General features: G+C 38.6%; 1 protein-coding gene across 1 annotated transcript in view; it reads right to left on the reverse strand.

The window, feature by feature from the left end:
• Window positions 1-7,816, reverse strand: part of LOC106699769 (delta-type opioid receptor-like) — a 32,111-nt gene extending 24,295 nt beyond the window's left edge. The window contains exon 1 of the mRNA XM_014470680.2: window positions 7,219-7,816. Coding sequence (XP_014326166.2) covers window positions 7,219-7,484 — 266 coding nt within the window. The 5' untranslated portion in view covers window positions 7,485-7,816. The remainder of the gene's footprint in view (window positions 1-7,218) is intronic.
• Window positions 7,817-14,110: the final 6,294 nt, after the last annotated feature.

The raw sequence follows: 14,110 nt of genomic DNA on the forward strand, positions 1-14,110 counted from the left end.
AAACAACACCACAGGCGGTTTGTGCAAGCTGATGGTCTGACCTTTAATTCTGTTTAAAAATTAAGTGTTCGCTCACGGTCATGTGGGTGGGAAACTCCACGTAAAACCTCTGGTGTGTTGGTAACCTTGGCAGCCTTAAAGCTCGAGGTGGAAAACAGATCTAAGCTGTGAGAAGGTGGCATTTGACCCAACCATGACCTTTTTTTTTCTTTTACAGATACAAACACGTTGCTAATGTAAATTACGCTTCTACTGAAGAAGAATCATTTAAAATGTATTTATTCTTTTTGAAATCCAACATTCAATTTGAGTATATTTATTGAGCGTTAAGAAATAACTGTTTTCCTCAAAATCTCCGGTGGCACAATTATTAGCACCTCTGCTGTTATTGCTTGGTACAACCCCATTTTTGGCTGACATCCATTCATTTTGTTCAGCTTCAGTTTGGTTGAGAGCATCATAGAAAAACATTGAGCTTGTGTCTGCTGCACTATTTCTGTGTTTATTTGCCCATGCATTTGCACAAAAAACCTGTGATACTAACAGGTCACCAGATGCCCTTTTTAACCTATGATGATTTTTATATAAGGTCAGCTAATATTTCAATAGCTTATGCTTCTATGCACTTCAAGACATGTTCAAGTATTTTACAGACAAAGCATCCCCACAGCAGTGGGCATTATTTTCTTCCCCACTTATTTTCCTTTGTGTCGCCAGTTACAATTAGTGTTTTTGTTTGTTTGTTTATTGAAAAGCTCCATATCGGTTTTGTCTGATCAAAGTTCACAGTTTTAGTTTAATTTTCCCAGCTTTACATGTTTACATTTGTGACTGTAGGACAGACAAGGGCATATCCTGGGCTGGAATCACTACTAAACTCTAACTGTGCCCAAAGTAATCGGTTTCTGTGTTACGTCATTTCTCTTGCAGGAAAGACAAAGCTTCGAAAAGTATAATTAGATGTTCTGAGAAACTCAACAAGCTTAGGTAAAACTTAACAAGATAAGGCAAAAAATATATATATTGTACTACAGGAGTTTTGTTCCCTCACTTCTGAATAAATATGTCGACTCTTTCTCAGTTTCTAACTCCTCTTGCAACACCAGCTGCACTTATTGAAAGGATTAATTCCACATCTTTGCCATATGCAAACACATTTGTCCAAGTACAACGTCCTTAATGAATAAGCCTATCACTCAATAACTGAAAACGAATAGAAACTGGACGTAAAAAAAACAATAACATGTGAACTGATTTTTGTTTGTCAAACTGGAGCCTGTCCTGCGAGTTAATTAGTGTCCCTAAAGTGTTTACATAATCATCCTCTGCCACCACATAGTCAAATTACAGCTAAGGACTGAGACAGGATGAAAAGTTTTGATTTTGCTGGAAGGAAAAGACAAACAAACTCAGTTTCAGGCATGAATGACTTTTGTGTTTGGGAAATGGGCAGATAGGAGAGGCCTTGATCTGAAATGTGCTGCTGTACAGACAGACAAACAGATCCAACCCCACCACCACCGACCCCTGCAGCTGCAACAGAGCTGTTGGTTTTTTTGTTGGGTTTTTTTAATCGAGATATGTTCATAAACCAGAACAACAGCCCCGAAGCATCGACAATTTAGGAAGATAACTGTGACAAAATACCAGTATGTTTGCCGGTAGCAACACAAGGGCAAGAACCCAACAACAGCCCAAAATAACGATAAGCCTTAATGTATCCTCCTCCGTCTCATTAGATAGTTTCATTTAGTGATATGACGCCTGACCATTTTTAAAAAAAAAAAACATTTTGCTCTCATGTTTGCAATAACATCTGAGCCTTTAAAGCAACTATTAAAAACAGACAACACCTAAAAGAATTGATGAAGATCTTATCAATTAAAAAACATCAATAAATTCTCAGTCTTTTTTTGTTTTTAGTCATTAAAACACATTATATGATGCCAAATTTTGATTGTCATTTTGTATTAATACCTTTGCACTTTCCTCAGAAACTATATGATGCAAATGTACAGTGGTAAAATCTTCTAAAATACCCCTTATGTATAATAATGTCAAGAAAAAATAAAAAACAGATGATTACAGATGACTAATGTGTAAAATTGTGATACAGTAAAACAGAAAAATAAGGTCAAATTTGCTTTTTGTTTGTTTGGTTTGTTGGAAACCTCCAATAAATGACTCAAGTTTGAAAAAGTAGAATTTTCCAACTTATCCGATTTTTATTCTTTCGCTTCAGAGTGCAAGTGAATGGAAATAGTAGCACAAACATGATGAAAATGAGTCCACTAAGGTAAATTAAGCATTCAGTTTCAGCTGAAATATGTAAAAAGAATAATCATTACAAATTCAGAAGTGCGATATTGGTGTTAAGCTGTTGTGGAAATTTCATTACATAACAGGAAAACTGTTAAGACGAAGGGCCACTCTTTCTGCTTTTATCAAACATGAACCTTTGATTCTTTAGAAATAGCCACTAGAGTCACTTTTCATGTGGTTATTTGTAAATAATACAGTTAATTTTTAGAATTTGCAGTCAGAAACAGCAGGCAGACATTTCAGCATTTTCTCCTCTTTTGAAAACTTGTCGGGCACGCCCAGGCAAAAAGCCCATGAGAAGAAATCTAAGAATGGGAAAACATCCATCAAACACCTGACAGAGGAAAGAAGAGAGACAATTTCCTGCAGCTGATCACGAGCTGTTAAGCCACATTTACCAATCTGTGCTTTCCTTCCAGGGATTTGAAGCAACAGTAGGAACAAATTGAGCTTTTATTAGAGGCTGTGGACGCAAAGTGCCCACAAATCCAATTCAAAGTTGTTGTTGCTTTTTTTTTTTTTTTTTTGCTAAGTTGCTTGTTGTTTATCTCCAGTTCATCTTTGCACTGACTCACCATCGGTGTCAGAAGTTTTTGTTTTTTTTAACTTTACCTTGTCAAATTTAATCTATCTCCCAGCTACTCAGACTAACTTATTTTAGATGTTCCAAGATCACATCTCCGACATTTCAGCTACATGTCTGAGGATATTAAAGGGTCTCCTTCCATCGCTCTCCTGATACGTTGTTTTATATTTGTTTAATATACTGTTTGTTGGAGTCAGACTTTAAATTTAGTTGCTTTTTTTTTTAAGTGAACTGTTTTCAGGTGTCCCCTGCATTTAACAACATATATTCACTTATTCCTCATCAAATGGTTAGATAATGAAAAAAAGCTGCAGCTGCCAAAGTCCAAAACCAAAAAAAAAAAAAAAAGAAAACTTATTTTTTTAAGATATCTGGAGGCTCTGGCTCCTTTGGGGAGAAATATATTTAAAAAATTAGAAATGTTTAAAGACTCTTGCGCTCAATTTGATCTTACAAGATCACTCAACAAACGTTCGCAAGGCAGCATTTGTTGTTCAGCTGGGTGTGAAAAAAACAAAACAATCCATATGAAGCAGAAGGCGCTGCTCATGCTGCTGGACGGGCTGTGGAGGAAGGAGATTTGGGGGAAGTGGCGGACTCATTTTGCTCATCGTCTGGCTCCACAAAACACCTCCCAGTGTTTCCATGGCAACAGGAAGCAATCTGCTCTGGCGGCAGAGGAAGCGTATTCCTTACGGAGCTCAAACCACCTTCTGCTCAACCAGAATTGATTTTTTTATTATTATTATTTTATTTCCAATTGGGCGTGCATCTCTTCGCTCATCTCTGTTTGTGCAGCAAAAGTTTGCGGAGTTTCACGGAGGGCAGGAGAGGAATCGCAAAGACAGAGAGAGATAAAAAAAAAAGAAGCGAGGGACAGAGGAGGGAGAGATGCTTAATGGCTTTCAGACTGTAAAAACAATAATAAAAAATAAAAAAACTACCATCAACTGTCTCGGTTTAATCTGGCCACACTTCGTTCAAGGGCACATCCATAAAACGGAGAAGGAGAGCTCAAGACAACAGGAAAACATCCATTTACTGCTTGTCATCGTCAAAATGGCAGGTCACTTTCACACTGCCAACAAGAGGAAGAGAAAAGATTAATGCAAAGCTGCAGTAGAGAACAATGACATTGTTTACAGGCCCTATGGATTATGGTTTGAGCTTTTACCTGCGTTGTAATTCCCTTAAAGCCTCATTAGCTTAGCGAGTTGCAAAAGAGCAAGAAAAACTGAGCAGACCCAGATCTGTCCTGGACTCTTCCTGTTTGTTGTTTTTTTTCCAAGGATGAATTTATGAATATTTAAATAATGCCACTCTTTGTATTTCAAGCTGTCTGCATATCGGAGGCTGCAGAAATGCAATGATTAAAAACAATGAAGGTGCCTAACTCACATTTCAAAGAATTTCACTTCCATCTCAGCTGTGTTCCCACTTTGAAACCAGCAGCAGGGCAGATGGGCTGTAATCAATTAGTTTATGGTAGACAACATCTGGCACAAATGTGCTTTACCATGTATTTCTTTTTTTTTTAAAAAAACATTCTTAAAACCTAGGTGCAGTTTTTTTTCCAATAAAACTGCACCTAGAACAGTTTAAAATAGAAAAAAAAGAACACAGATTTGATCAAAATTCAAAACTAAATCCAGTTGTTCATCTCAACTGCAGCCAATAGTTTTCTTTATAAGAGTACATATTTGAAAATCGGCTGTTGTCTGAGGCACCAGCCAAGGGATTCCTCAGCTGCATGAAATGTGCTTCAGATAAGTTGAGACAAAATATGGAGACTATTATTTGGATTTCATTGAATGTAAGAAAAATGGACATCTTTCTGAAAAGATTATTATCATTATCATTACAAGGGGAGAAATAAAGAAACAAAAACAAAGCAAAGACCAGGAATTTTCCTGCAAGTCAGCTGAAAGAAAATGTTGCAAGTTTAACGTTGAAGGGCCAGTAACTCCACTGGCCCTTTAGCAGAAAAGAGGAGATTGTCCAAAGGTGGCAGGTGGTCAGAAACTTTCGTCCACTGGCAGGCCGGTCATAATGTAACCAAATCTTACGTATCTTACTTTAGGCATAATTTAACGGTATATTTCATAAAATAGTGAAAAGACAGTCTCTTCGACATCCACTTTTACTTGAAGATGGGTAATTGTTACACTGTGGCCTTCTCTCCCAAGATGGAGGACTCTGAGCAGCAAGAGAACACAGAAATGTTTTAACATGGTTCCTCTCTTCCTTTAAGGCTGCTGCACTTTATTTTCACATCTGAAACAACACATCACACACACATATGACCTCGGGTGTGTCGTGTACCGTTGCATATCATAAAATTAATCACAGCCAAAAAACCTCTGGGCCATTTTTTCGGTCCCAGTCCACCCACTGCAAGACATGATGGCAGCAGCCTACGAGGTTTCAATTTCAACAGCAAAGCAGAGACTAACGACGAAAAGGCCCCATGCTCTCCTAGTCAGACATCACTGTGCCTGAAAGTACAAGAAATTCCCAACTACCCACAGAGTGATGCATGGTAATAGCTTAGTGGTGCTCCAAGGCTGCTGTGCTGCCTCTGGCACTAGGAATCTGTAGTGTGTGTTTGGTGAGTAAAATTGACTCAACCATTGGTTAAAACACAAAAATCAATCTACCTTGGTCAAAGAGGACATCCTGTAAAACGTTAGAGCGGCTTTATAGTCACCTGACTTGAACTCTGCTGAAGATCTCTGGTGAGATTTGAAAAAGAAACATGCAAACTCAAAAAAATATATCAATATCAAACCAACTGATGGGCTTTCCCCTGGAGCAAGTATTCCAAAAGTTAAAGACGCAGTAGTCATTAAACATGACATTTTGTGTTAAATGTTGAAAATAACTACCTGTAGTTTTAGTCTGGATGATTCGTTTGTTACAAACAGCTGCCAGTTTGTAGATTTTTGCCATTAAACCTAATTTCCGCATGAAGGTTGAATAAATTTTGAGTGCAGAATCACACAGAGATAAATGGATCAATATGTCGATAAGACGAAGCAGTTGTGTAACATCAATTGGTTAAAAAAAAAAAAAGATAAGTAAATGTGCACATAACTCTCTTCCTTGTTTGCACTTTACCACCAGATGGAATTAAGCTCTTGTTTGATAACCTCCTCACAGCAAGCCTTCTGCCTGCTTGCCGCCTCTAAGGGATCAACAAGAATCTCTCTCTTGAGGTTTTCTGCACACGAGAGAAGAAAGCCTTTACCCTTCATCTCAGGTCTCCTCACATAATCCTTGCATACACTCGACGATAATCATCTTTAAGTGTTCTCCAGTGGCCAGTTCTTCTCGGAACGCATCTGTCATGTCCCTGCTGTTCCCTCTACCAATATAATATTCTTTAATCCACCAGAAAGAGCTTGACCAGGTGCATCTTGCTAACACAAATTTCAGCTTTCCATATCTAATTAGACCCACTGCTTCGATGAAACTGATTCCAGATTAATTATGCTGTGAGAGCCTTTGATGTTTGAGGAGAGCAGCAAATTTCTACCATGCGAGAAGCAGAAGCTGACATTCAGATAAGACTCTCCAAAGCTGACATTTATTTACCCACAACTTCAAAATGTCAATTAATAGCATGTGGATCACAATGGGCTGTTTGTGCGTAAAATTGGATTAAAATAAAAGGAGTAAAAATAGTGGACATAATGCAGCTATTAATGGCTCCTTCATTAGAAACTGAAAGGTTCCCAGTCTTGTGCGTAAAATCTTAAAATTGCGAAGCTGAGCAGGGAGAAACACGTGGCCATCTGTTGCTTATTTAAGCGCATTTTCCAACTATTTATGGGCTTTTCTCCGACGTGCGTGCACTGCAAGCGCCGAGTCCAGAGACACGGAGGGGGCTTTACAGAGGCTCTACGGTGGATCATGTTTTCATTCCCCGCCAACACGGGAGTAATGCGATTTCCCCAGCTGGGTTATTGCGCTGTGGATCAAAGAGGCGCATCAAAAGACATAATTTCATACTATACAGCGGTAAAAAAGAAAAGTGTGTTCGTTTCTTTACAGTTGCGTTGAGTTGGCGCCTTTTGCGCGCTGGAGGGGAGGCTATAGACGCATTTTACGCACGAACAGCAGCCCAGCTGGAAACAGCGTGTCCATTAGACACGCGCGCACACAAATGCGCACACTTATTCGTCCAGCAGCAACAGGCTGGGAGAGTTTTAAAGCGTCAACAAAGCTTGGAATCGGCACAAAAAGGCAACCAAGCCGTATCTTACACTCTTTTTTTTTTCTCTCTCTCTACTTTTAAAAATTGCTCTTACCTTACAATGATGTACATGACCAGCACGTTTCCCACCAGCCCCACCATGCAAACTATGGAGTAAACAGCTGTAATAATGATAGCGATAATGACGGGGTTGGCGTCTCCGTCCAGGCTCCGGGACACACCGTCGTCCCCGCTCCCGTCGCCGCCGCATCGCATCTCGGCGAAGCTGCTGTTGTCGATGAAGCTCCGGCAGATGCTGCTGTTCTGACCGATAAACGGGAGCTGGCTCCGGAGGTCTGAGCTGTTGGCGGCGCTCTCCATGGCCCTTTGCCCCTCTGCGGACTCGGAGGCTGGGTGATAAGCCTGGCTGGGTGTTTGTTTGTGCCGTGTGGTGCGCCCCGCACGCAGGACGAGTCTGAGCCGCGCCGCGCCGTGCTGTAGAAATGCGCTGTGAGGGTAGAGAGGGGTGAGTTCACTGACGACCCTCTCGTGGCACTGTAACGCCGCGTGGGAGCAGACAGGAAGCGTGGAAGTGAATAAATTTTCGCTCTTCCTTTATTTTTTCCAAACGCCGCGTCTCTCCGTATCATCCTCCTCCGTTCATGTCCCTCTTTTAGCTCACAAGTCAGAACTTCATTGGTTCCTCCTCTCTCTTCCCGAACGTCTTTTCTTACTTTCTCCTCTCACTGTGCTTGCATCCTACCTTCTCTCTTTTCTACTTTCTACTCAGATCATATTTTCTGTTTCCTTTCTAACGATTTTACCTTCATTTCCAAACCCCCTTATAGCTTTAAATCAACCTATTTGGAGGTTGATTGCAACTCGGAATATATTCAAAAAGTTGTTTTACTTCAGCTAGTTAGTTCAGAAAGTGAAACATGTGGCATAGATTCACTAAACTGAAATCCATTTTAGTTACTTTTTATTGTTGTGGCTAATGAACAACCAAATTCACATCTTCTCGTGAAATTAACATGATCACACAAAGCCAACAAAAAATATATATATTTAAAATTCAAAAATGAGTCATTTTGGACTTTCTTTGGTATGAATTCCTGCTTCAGTGCGGCATGGCATGGAGTTGATCCACCTGTGTCACTGAATGGAAAACAAGACTACCTTGTAATATTAGCTTTTGTGTCTATTATCTTGCTCTTGACAATATTCCACGGATTATCAATGGAGTTCAGATCAGGCCAGTTTATGACACAATGGTCACTAGAGCACATATTGGAACAAATTCATAGCAATGCAGCAATAATACATTCCAATCAGTACAAAAAGTTACTTCATTCTATCCTGTGCAGACACTCTGTCTGCACTGATGAAAATTAAGTTAGTTTGTCACACTGAATCCTTAGTCACTGCCACCACAGGGCAGACCCAGCTATTTTCTGAGAAATGAAGTACATCTGAAGTTATATTGATATAGAAGTAACACGGTGTTGTTGGTCAAGACAGAACTGCAATATTTTTAAACTTCTATTCTTGGACATGTTGTTTTGCATATGTTCTAAGATGTTTTGAGAAGTCCTCTTTGGTGGTAGACCCTTGTGTTTTGTTTGTGCGCTTCGTGCACCATGTAAGGCGAAAAGGTTTAAAAGATTCTTGCTGGCATGAACCACTGTAATATTTTTAAGTTTGAAATCAATTTGGGATCAAGGAAACATCTGCTTTTCGTCCTGGCCCTCCTCAGACTATCCATCGGTTTCCTCTGACCAAAGACATCTTGCTAGATGTCTGCTGGAGCGAGGTCGCCTTTGCTCTTAACCTTTCAACTGAATTAAAAATTAAAGACGTCAGTTCAAGAACATGATCAGTCAGTCTATCGTATTTTAATCCAGTTTTAAGAGTCTGTCCACTTATCAAGCTGTGGAAACATTAAAAGAAAGACTTCATAATGACGACACTTTTTTTTTACTGGGTATTCAAATAGCTCAAGATAATTTTATTAGATTTTTTTATAGTTTTTGTCTCATGTTGTCCTTTACACCAATGTTCTTTGGCATCTAAAACTGTTTTGCAAATTTGCACATACTGCCAACAGCAACAGCATTTAAATCTCGAGAAGCACAAATCATTCTTGATATATTAATAAGGCTTCCTTTTTTAAATAGTTGTTTGTCCACATATTTCTTTTTTCACCTGTCCAAAATGTCTCTTTATTTTTCTTTCTCTCCTGTTTCTAACAGGATCATTTGAATGATCAGATGAATACACACAGTGATATTCAAACTTGAATCCCAGTAAGTAAAGATAATTTAAGTTTAGATTTAGTCAAATGCCATCATCAGAATTATACATTTCCATTTCATTTCCTTGATTCGTTCAGTAAAAATTAGCAATACATCAAATATATTTTTATATATTTACTTTCCAGTTATCATGAATCAAAGCAACTATCAAGAGTTAGGCTTTCAGCACGAATTTAAAAGTCGTATATTGTGGCCAAAAATCTTAGATATGAAGATTAGATAAAACCTAAATGTACATTTTGATGAAACTATGGTTATATCTTATTTACAGATTTTCTTTTACCTGCCAACCAGAGAGGCAGTAACAAGATAGACGGGGAGAAAAAAATTCTAATTACACACATAAATATTAAAACGTTAATTTCTCTGAAGGAAGCTGTTTCAGAAGAGGAAACCGTTTTACGTCTTGGTTTCTTTAAGACTGTGATGATGACCACCTCAAACATGAGCTCTATGAGGCAACAAAAGTGTCTGAGAGAAAGGCACAGCATGGGACTGAATCCTCCTTTAAAGGGGATTTTACAACTCTCCTTGAACTGCTCTGTGAAAATGAAAACAAAAAAAAAGTTTTTCCATCAGCTTTCTTGTGTAAGATGGCGATGGTGTTGCCAGTGAGCAGGCTGAGTTGTGAGCGCAGCTTGTCATTAAAAAAAATCATAAGCACACGACAATGAATGATGACATGCCCAGCAACAATGGAGTGCTTAGTGTTAGGATGAGGAGGACAAGATGACTGAACTTGGATGAGTTCGTTCCAACAGCAACACATCGCTGTCACAATCCTTTACGTATGGAGGTAGCGTGCAGAAACACGTCTTGTAACTTTTGTTCTCTGCAGTTCTCACATTGAAAGAACATGTGCTACAGTCTAGTTCTTTGCTGCCGTACAAAGAGACTTCGATTCATTAATGAACCTATTTACATGCAGGTGGCGTCCGATGCGGTCCCCCACTCTTAAATCTTACACAGTTCAACGTGAAATATTTAGGTGAATAATTATTTGCAACTTGGTCACTAGGCTACACTCGACTGCAGGCCATTTTAAAACAAATGTTCCAGGTGTCATCCTTCTGCTGTCTGTGTCCCCACCTGTGCACCCCAGGGACAAAACAGCAGGCAGAGTGTTAGATCCAATGATATCATTGTTGGGACAATGCTGTGACATTTCAGTGGGAGTTGCAAAGTTTATCTGGCAGCAGCTTATATTTTCAGGGAATTAATATGACTGGGACACCTGTGACAGGCTGGATAATGTGATGTTGACATTTTAAATGCCGCAGTGCTAAATATGTAGAAAGGTAATGTTCCTTATTCTGCAAATGGGATTCTTCTACTGAATGCCATTGAAATAAAATGAATCACCAAAGAGGAATGTGGATAAGACAAAAGCAATGGTTTTTTTTTCTCACACTCAAAAAACTATCAGAGATCCCTCTGTTGCTTACCACTGCTCTTTGTGGCCCAAATTGAGTTTGTCAGTACTTATAAATATGTTGGCTTTATTTTAGTTAAAGAGTTCTCTTTTAAAAATCACCTAATTTGATATGAACATTGAAAATGAAGATTGAAGATCCTGTTTCTGTCTCAAAGCTAGAAGAAAATTCTCCAGTTGTCCACATTCTCCATATCTCCATAATCCAGACTCCTGGATTATGGAGATATTTTATGTATGAATGCTTCCACCAAATGTCTTCAATCATTGAATCATTGTGTATCATTGTGCTCTAAGGGTTGTAACAGGCAGTAGGCACGTTACACGTCATTGTGAGTTGTCTGCAAAAGCCGAACGGCCTCCTTTAAGCGCACGGAGAAACAAATAAAACTCTACTCGGATCCAACCTGCTTAAATTCTCTCCTACATCTCTGTCACTTCCTGGTGTTTAAGTTCCAGTAACATTTTTTCCTGTGCATGTTGTTCCACGTGTTCAAACAATCAGCGTAATGGCTCCTATGACATGGAATCAGCTGCAGTCTGAACTCCAGATGTCGGATCTGATTTTGTGGGACTTATTTCGAGCGGTTCTTGGAAACATGTAATGTGATTCTATCGACCAGTGTCACTGCTTATAAACTGATTTGTAATTTGTTTGAAACTTGTGCATATGTTTTAGTTTGTTTTACTTTTGTGTAACCGGGTTGTCGTGTGTTGCAGGTTTCTGCATAGGTCCCTCTTGAAAATGAGATCTTGACCTCAACCTGGTGAAATAAAGGAAATAAGAAAAAGTGAAACAATTGCACGAATTCTTCATTAAAACATCAAACTGTCACAGTCTGTAGAGTTGTTTGATGCTGAAATTGTGGGACATGCGATGTTGTAATAATGTATTAGCTCTCTAACATTAGAAAGTAATGGCTTGCCATCTGATTGTGTGTTTAAATCCAAGTTATAAACCAGTGTTGCATCAAAACATGACAAAGGAGCTATTTAAACTGAAAAAGTTTCTGGCACTTTGTTACCAACATGCTGCTTTGCTTCAAAGACACAATATGTTCATGTTTCTTTTTTTTTATTTATGAAAAGATAAAGTACACAATAGGAAGCAGCAAAAAAGTTATTTCAAGGATATAATAAATAAAAACGTTATGTAACAGAGTATATCAAAAAAAGGACAATGTGTCTTGTCCTGACCTAAGATTTATAATGAAATCTTAGGTTCTGTTGGCTCCTTGCTGGATTTTTTCCCCCCTCCCTTGTCCTTAAAGACATTACTGTCCATCAACTTCAGACATTTTTTCTCGCATGCTTGTTCAGTTGCCCACTCCTGATTTTTCTGTACAAACTGTACCGGCTGCAGTCATGGTCAGGTAGGAGCACTGAAGGGAAAATCTATGAGCCCTTCGGAGAGAATTATTGATCAAGATTACTTTTAAAAGAGTAATGAAATACAGTCTGGCTAGCTGGAAGCAAAAATATAAAGAAATGGGACTTGATTCAAATTCTCTGCACAGGGTGTCAAAAGTTTATGAAGGAAAGTTTTCATCAGATTAGTGCTGATGTGGTCTCATTTAATGACACTTTAAAGCTGCTACGTTTGTATGTTTCCCTGGGATTTTATGTCATGGACCAACATAAAGTGTCTCAGTTTGATGTATTTATTGTTTTTCTCACCTTTTAATAGCTGGAAATAATTGTTGTGTCAATCTTCCAGACCATTCAGGTCTTCTGGTTCTGGTCTGCTTTGGTATCCCCAGAACCAAAACCAAACATGGAGAAGCAGCATTCAGCTTCTATCCACCAAATATCTGGAACAAACTTACAGAAAAGTGCAAAACTGCTGAAACACTGAGTTCCTTTAAATCTAGACTATGAAAACCCACCTGTTTAGAGTTGCTTTTGTACCATAATAAATGAAACATTAACCAACGTTTTGATGTGTAATGACAGCACTTGGAAAAATTTAATGTTTCACTTGGTGATTTTTTTGTCTTTTTATGTTGTAAAGCACTTTTAACTGCCTTGTTGCTGAAATGAGCTATGCAAATAAACTTGATCGATTGATTGATTAGCAGGTTTTCTTCTGCCATCAGTGAAATCTTACAATGCTCCCTCTCCCCTCCAAAGAAAAGCATTAGGACACGGCCATGTTACATCACAGGGTTGTGATGAGGGGGTAAATACAAATGGATAGCATGCTTTTCAGATTATATTTCGGAAAATATCTTGTAAATCACGTCTCCTTTTTGTTTCCGCTTCTCAAAAATGTATTGTTTTATGCTTTTTAAAATGGCAATAACGTATTGGAGTTGCACAAGGCAAAATAGCAAGACGGTCTAAAGTAATTATTAGTTTTGAAAAGCTGTGTATCGAACTGAAAACAAGAAAAAGAAAACAATACTAAGGAGAAGGATGGCACTATAGATGCAGGTGTGGCATTCACAAATTCAATTAATTGTGACGAGGGAGAGAAATTAAACTGAATCTAGGAAATAAAACACGAAAAACAAAACAAACCTAAGGCTACGGAGAAACAATGTGTTCAAACGTAGCAAAGCTAATGCAGAAAAGGTTGCGGTTTGCTGCTGCTGCTCTGCAATACTCTGTCTTTGATGGCTGAAATAAATGTACCTCAGTGACTGGAGGGCTTCTCTCTGAATGACCTTTTCAGTCAGCTTTCACACCGGCTGTGTGTTTGCACTGATAAGTGCAGTGGAGGTGTTTCACTGAATATATATATATATATATACATATATATATGTATCAAATAGCGGCAGCATTTCAGATATATCAGCACCCCTTCATCTGCTCTGGTTGAGAAGTCCAGGCACATTGTGCTGCATTCCCAGGTTTGATTTTATTATTAACAAGTCTCTTCAACCTTCCTGTTCTGTGGATGAAGAGAGATTTGTCTTCTGTCCATGTTGCATGACAGATATTTTTACCTCAGAAATTGTTTTTCATCAGAATCATTAAAGCTGGTTTGTAATTTTACCTTTTTACTGCTGACCAGTTAGACCTTTTCCTCCTCATCGTTTCCACTCTGATCCTTTTTATGCACCGATTATACAAACCCAAAAACACTGAAGCATATGAGTACACACAACCTTGAAGAGCAGAAAATGAAAAGAAAAAGAAAAAAAATCAAGAGACCTACATTCAGGCTTTGACAGAAGAAACTGGAAAAAATAAAATAAAATAAAATCACCGGCATGTGTAAACGCTGCGAAAGTAAAAGAAAAGCATTACAGCAATAT

The sequence above is a fragment of the Xiphophorus maculatus genome, chromosome 22 (assembly GCF_002775205.1).
Source record: "Xiphophorus maculatus strain JP 163 A chromosome 22, X_maculatus-5.0-male, whole genome shotgun sequence".
Lineage (NCBI taxonomy): Eukaryota > Metazoa > Chordata > Actinopteri > Cyprinodontiformes > Poeciliidae > Xiphophorus > Xiphophorus maculatus.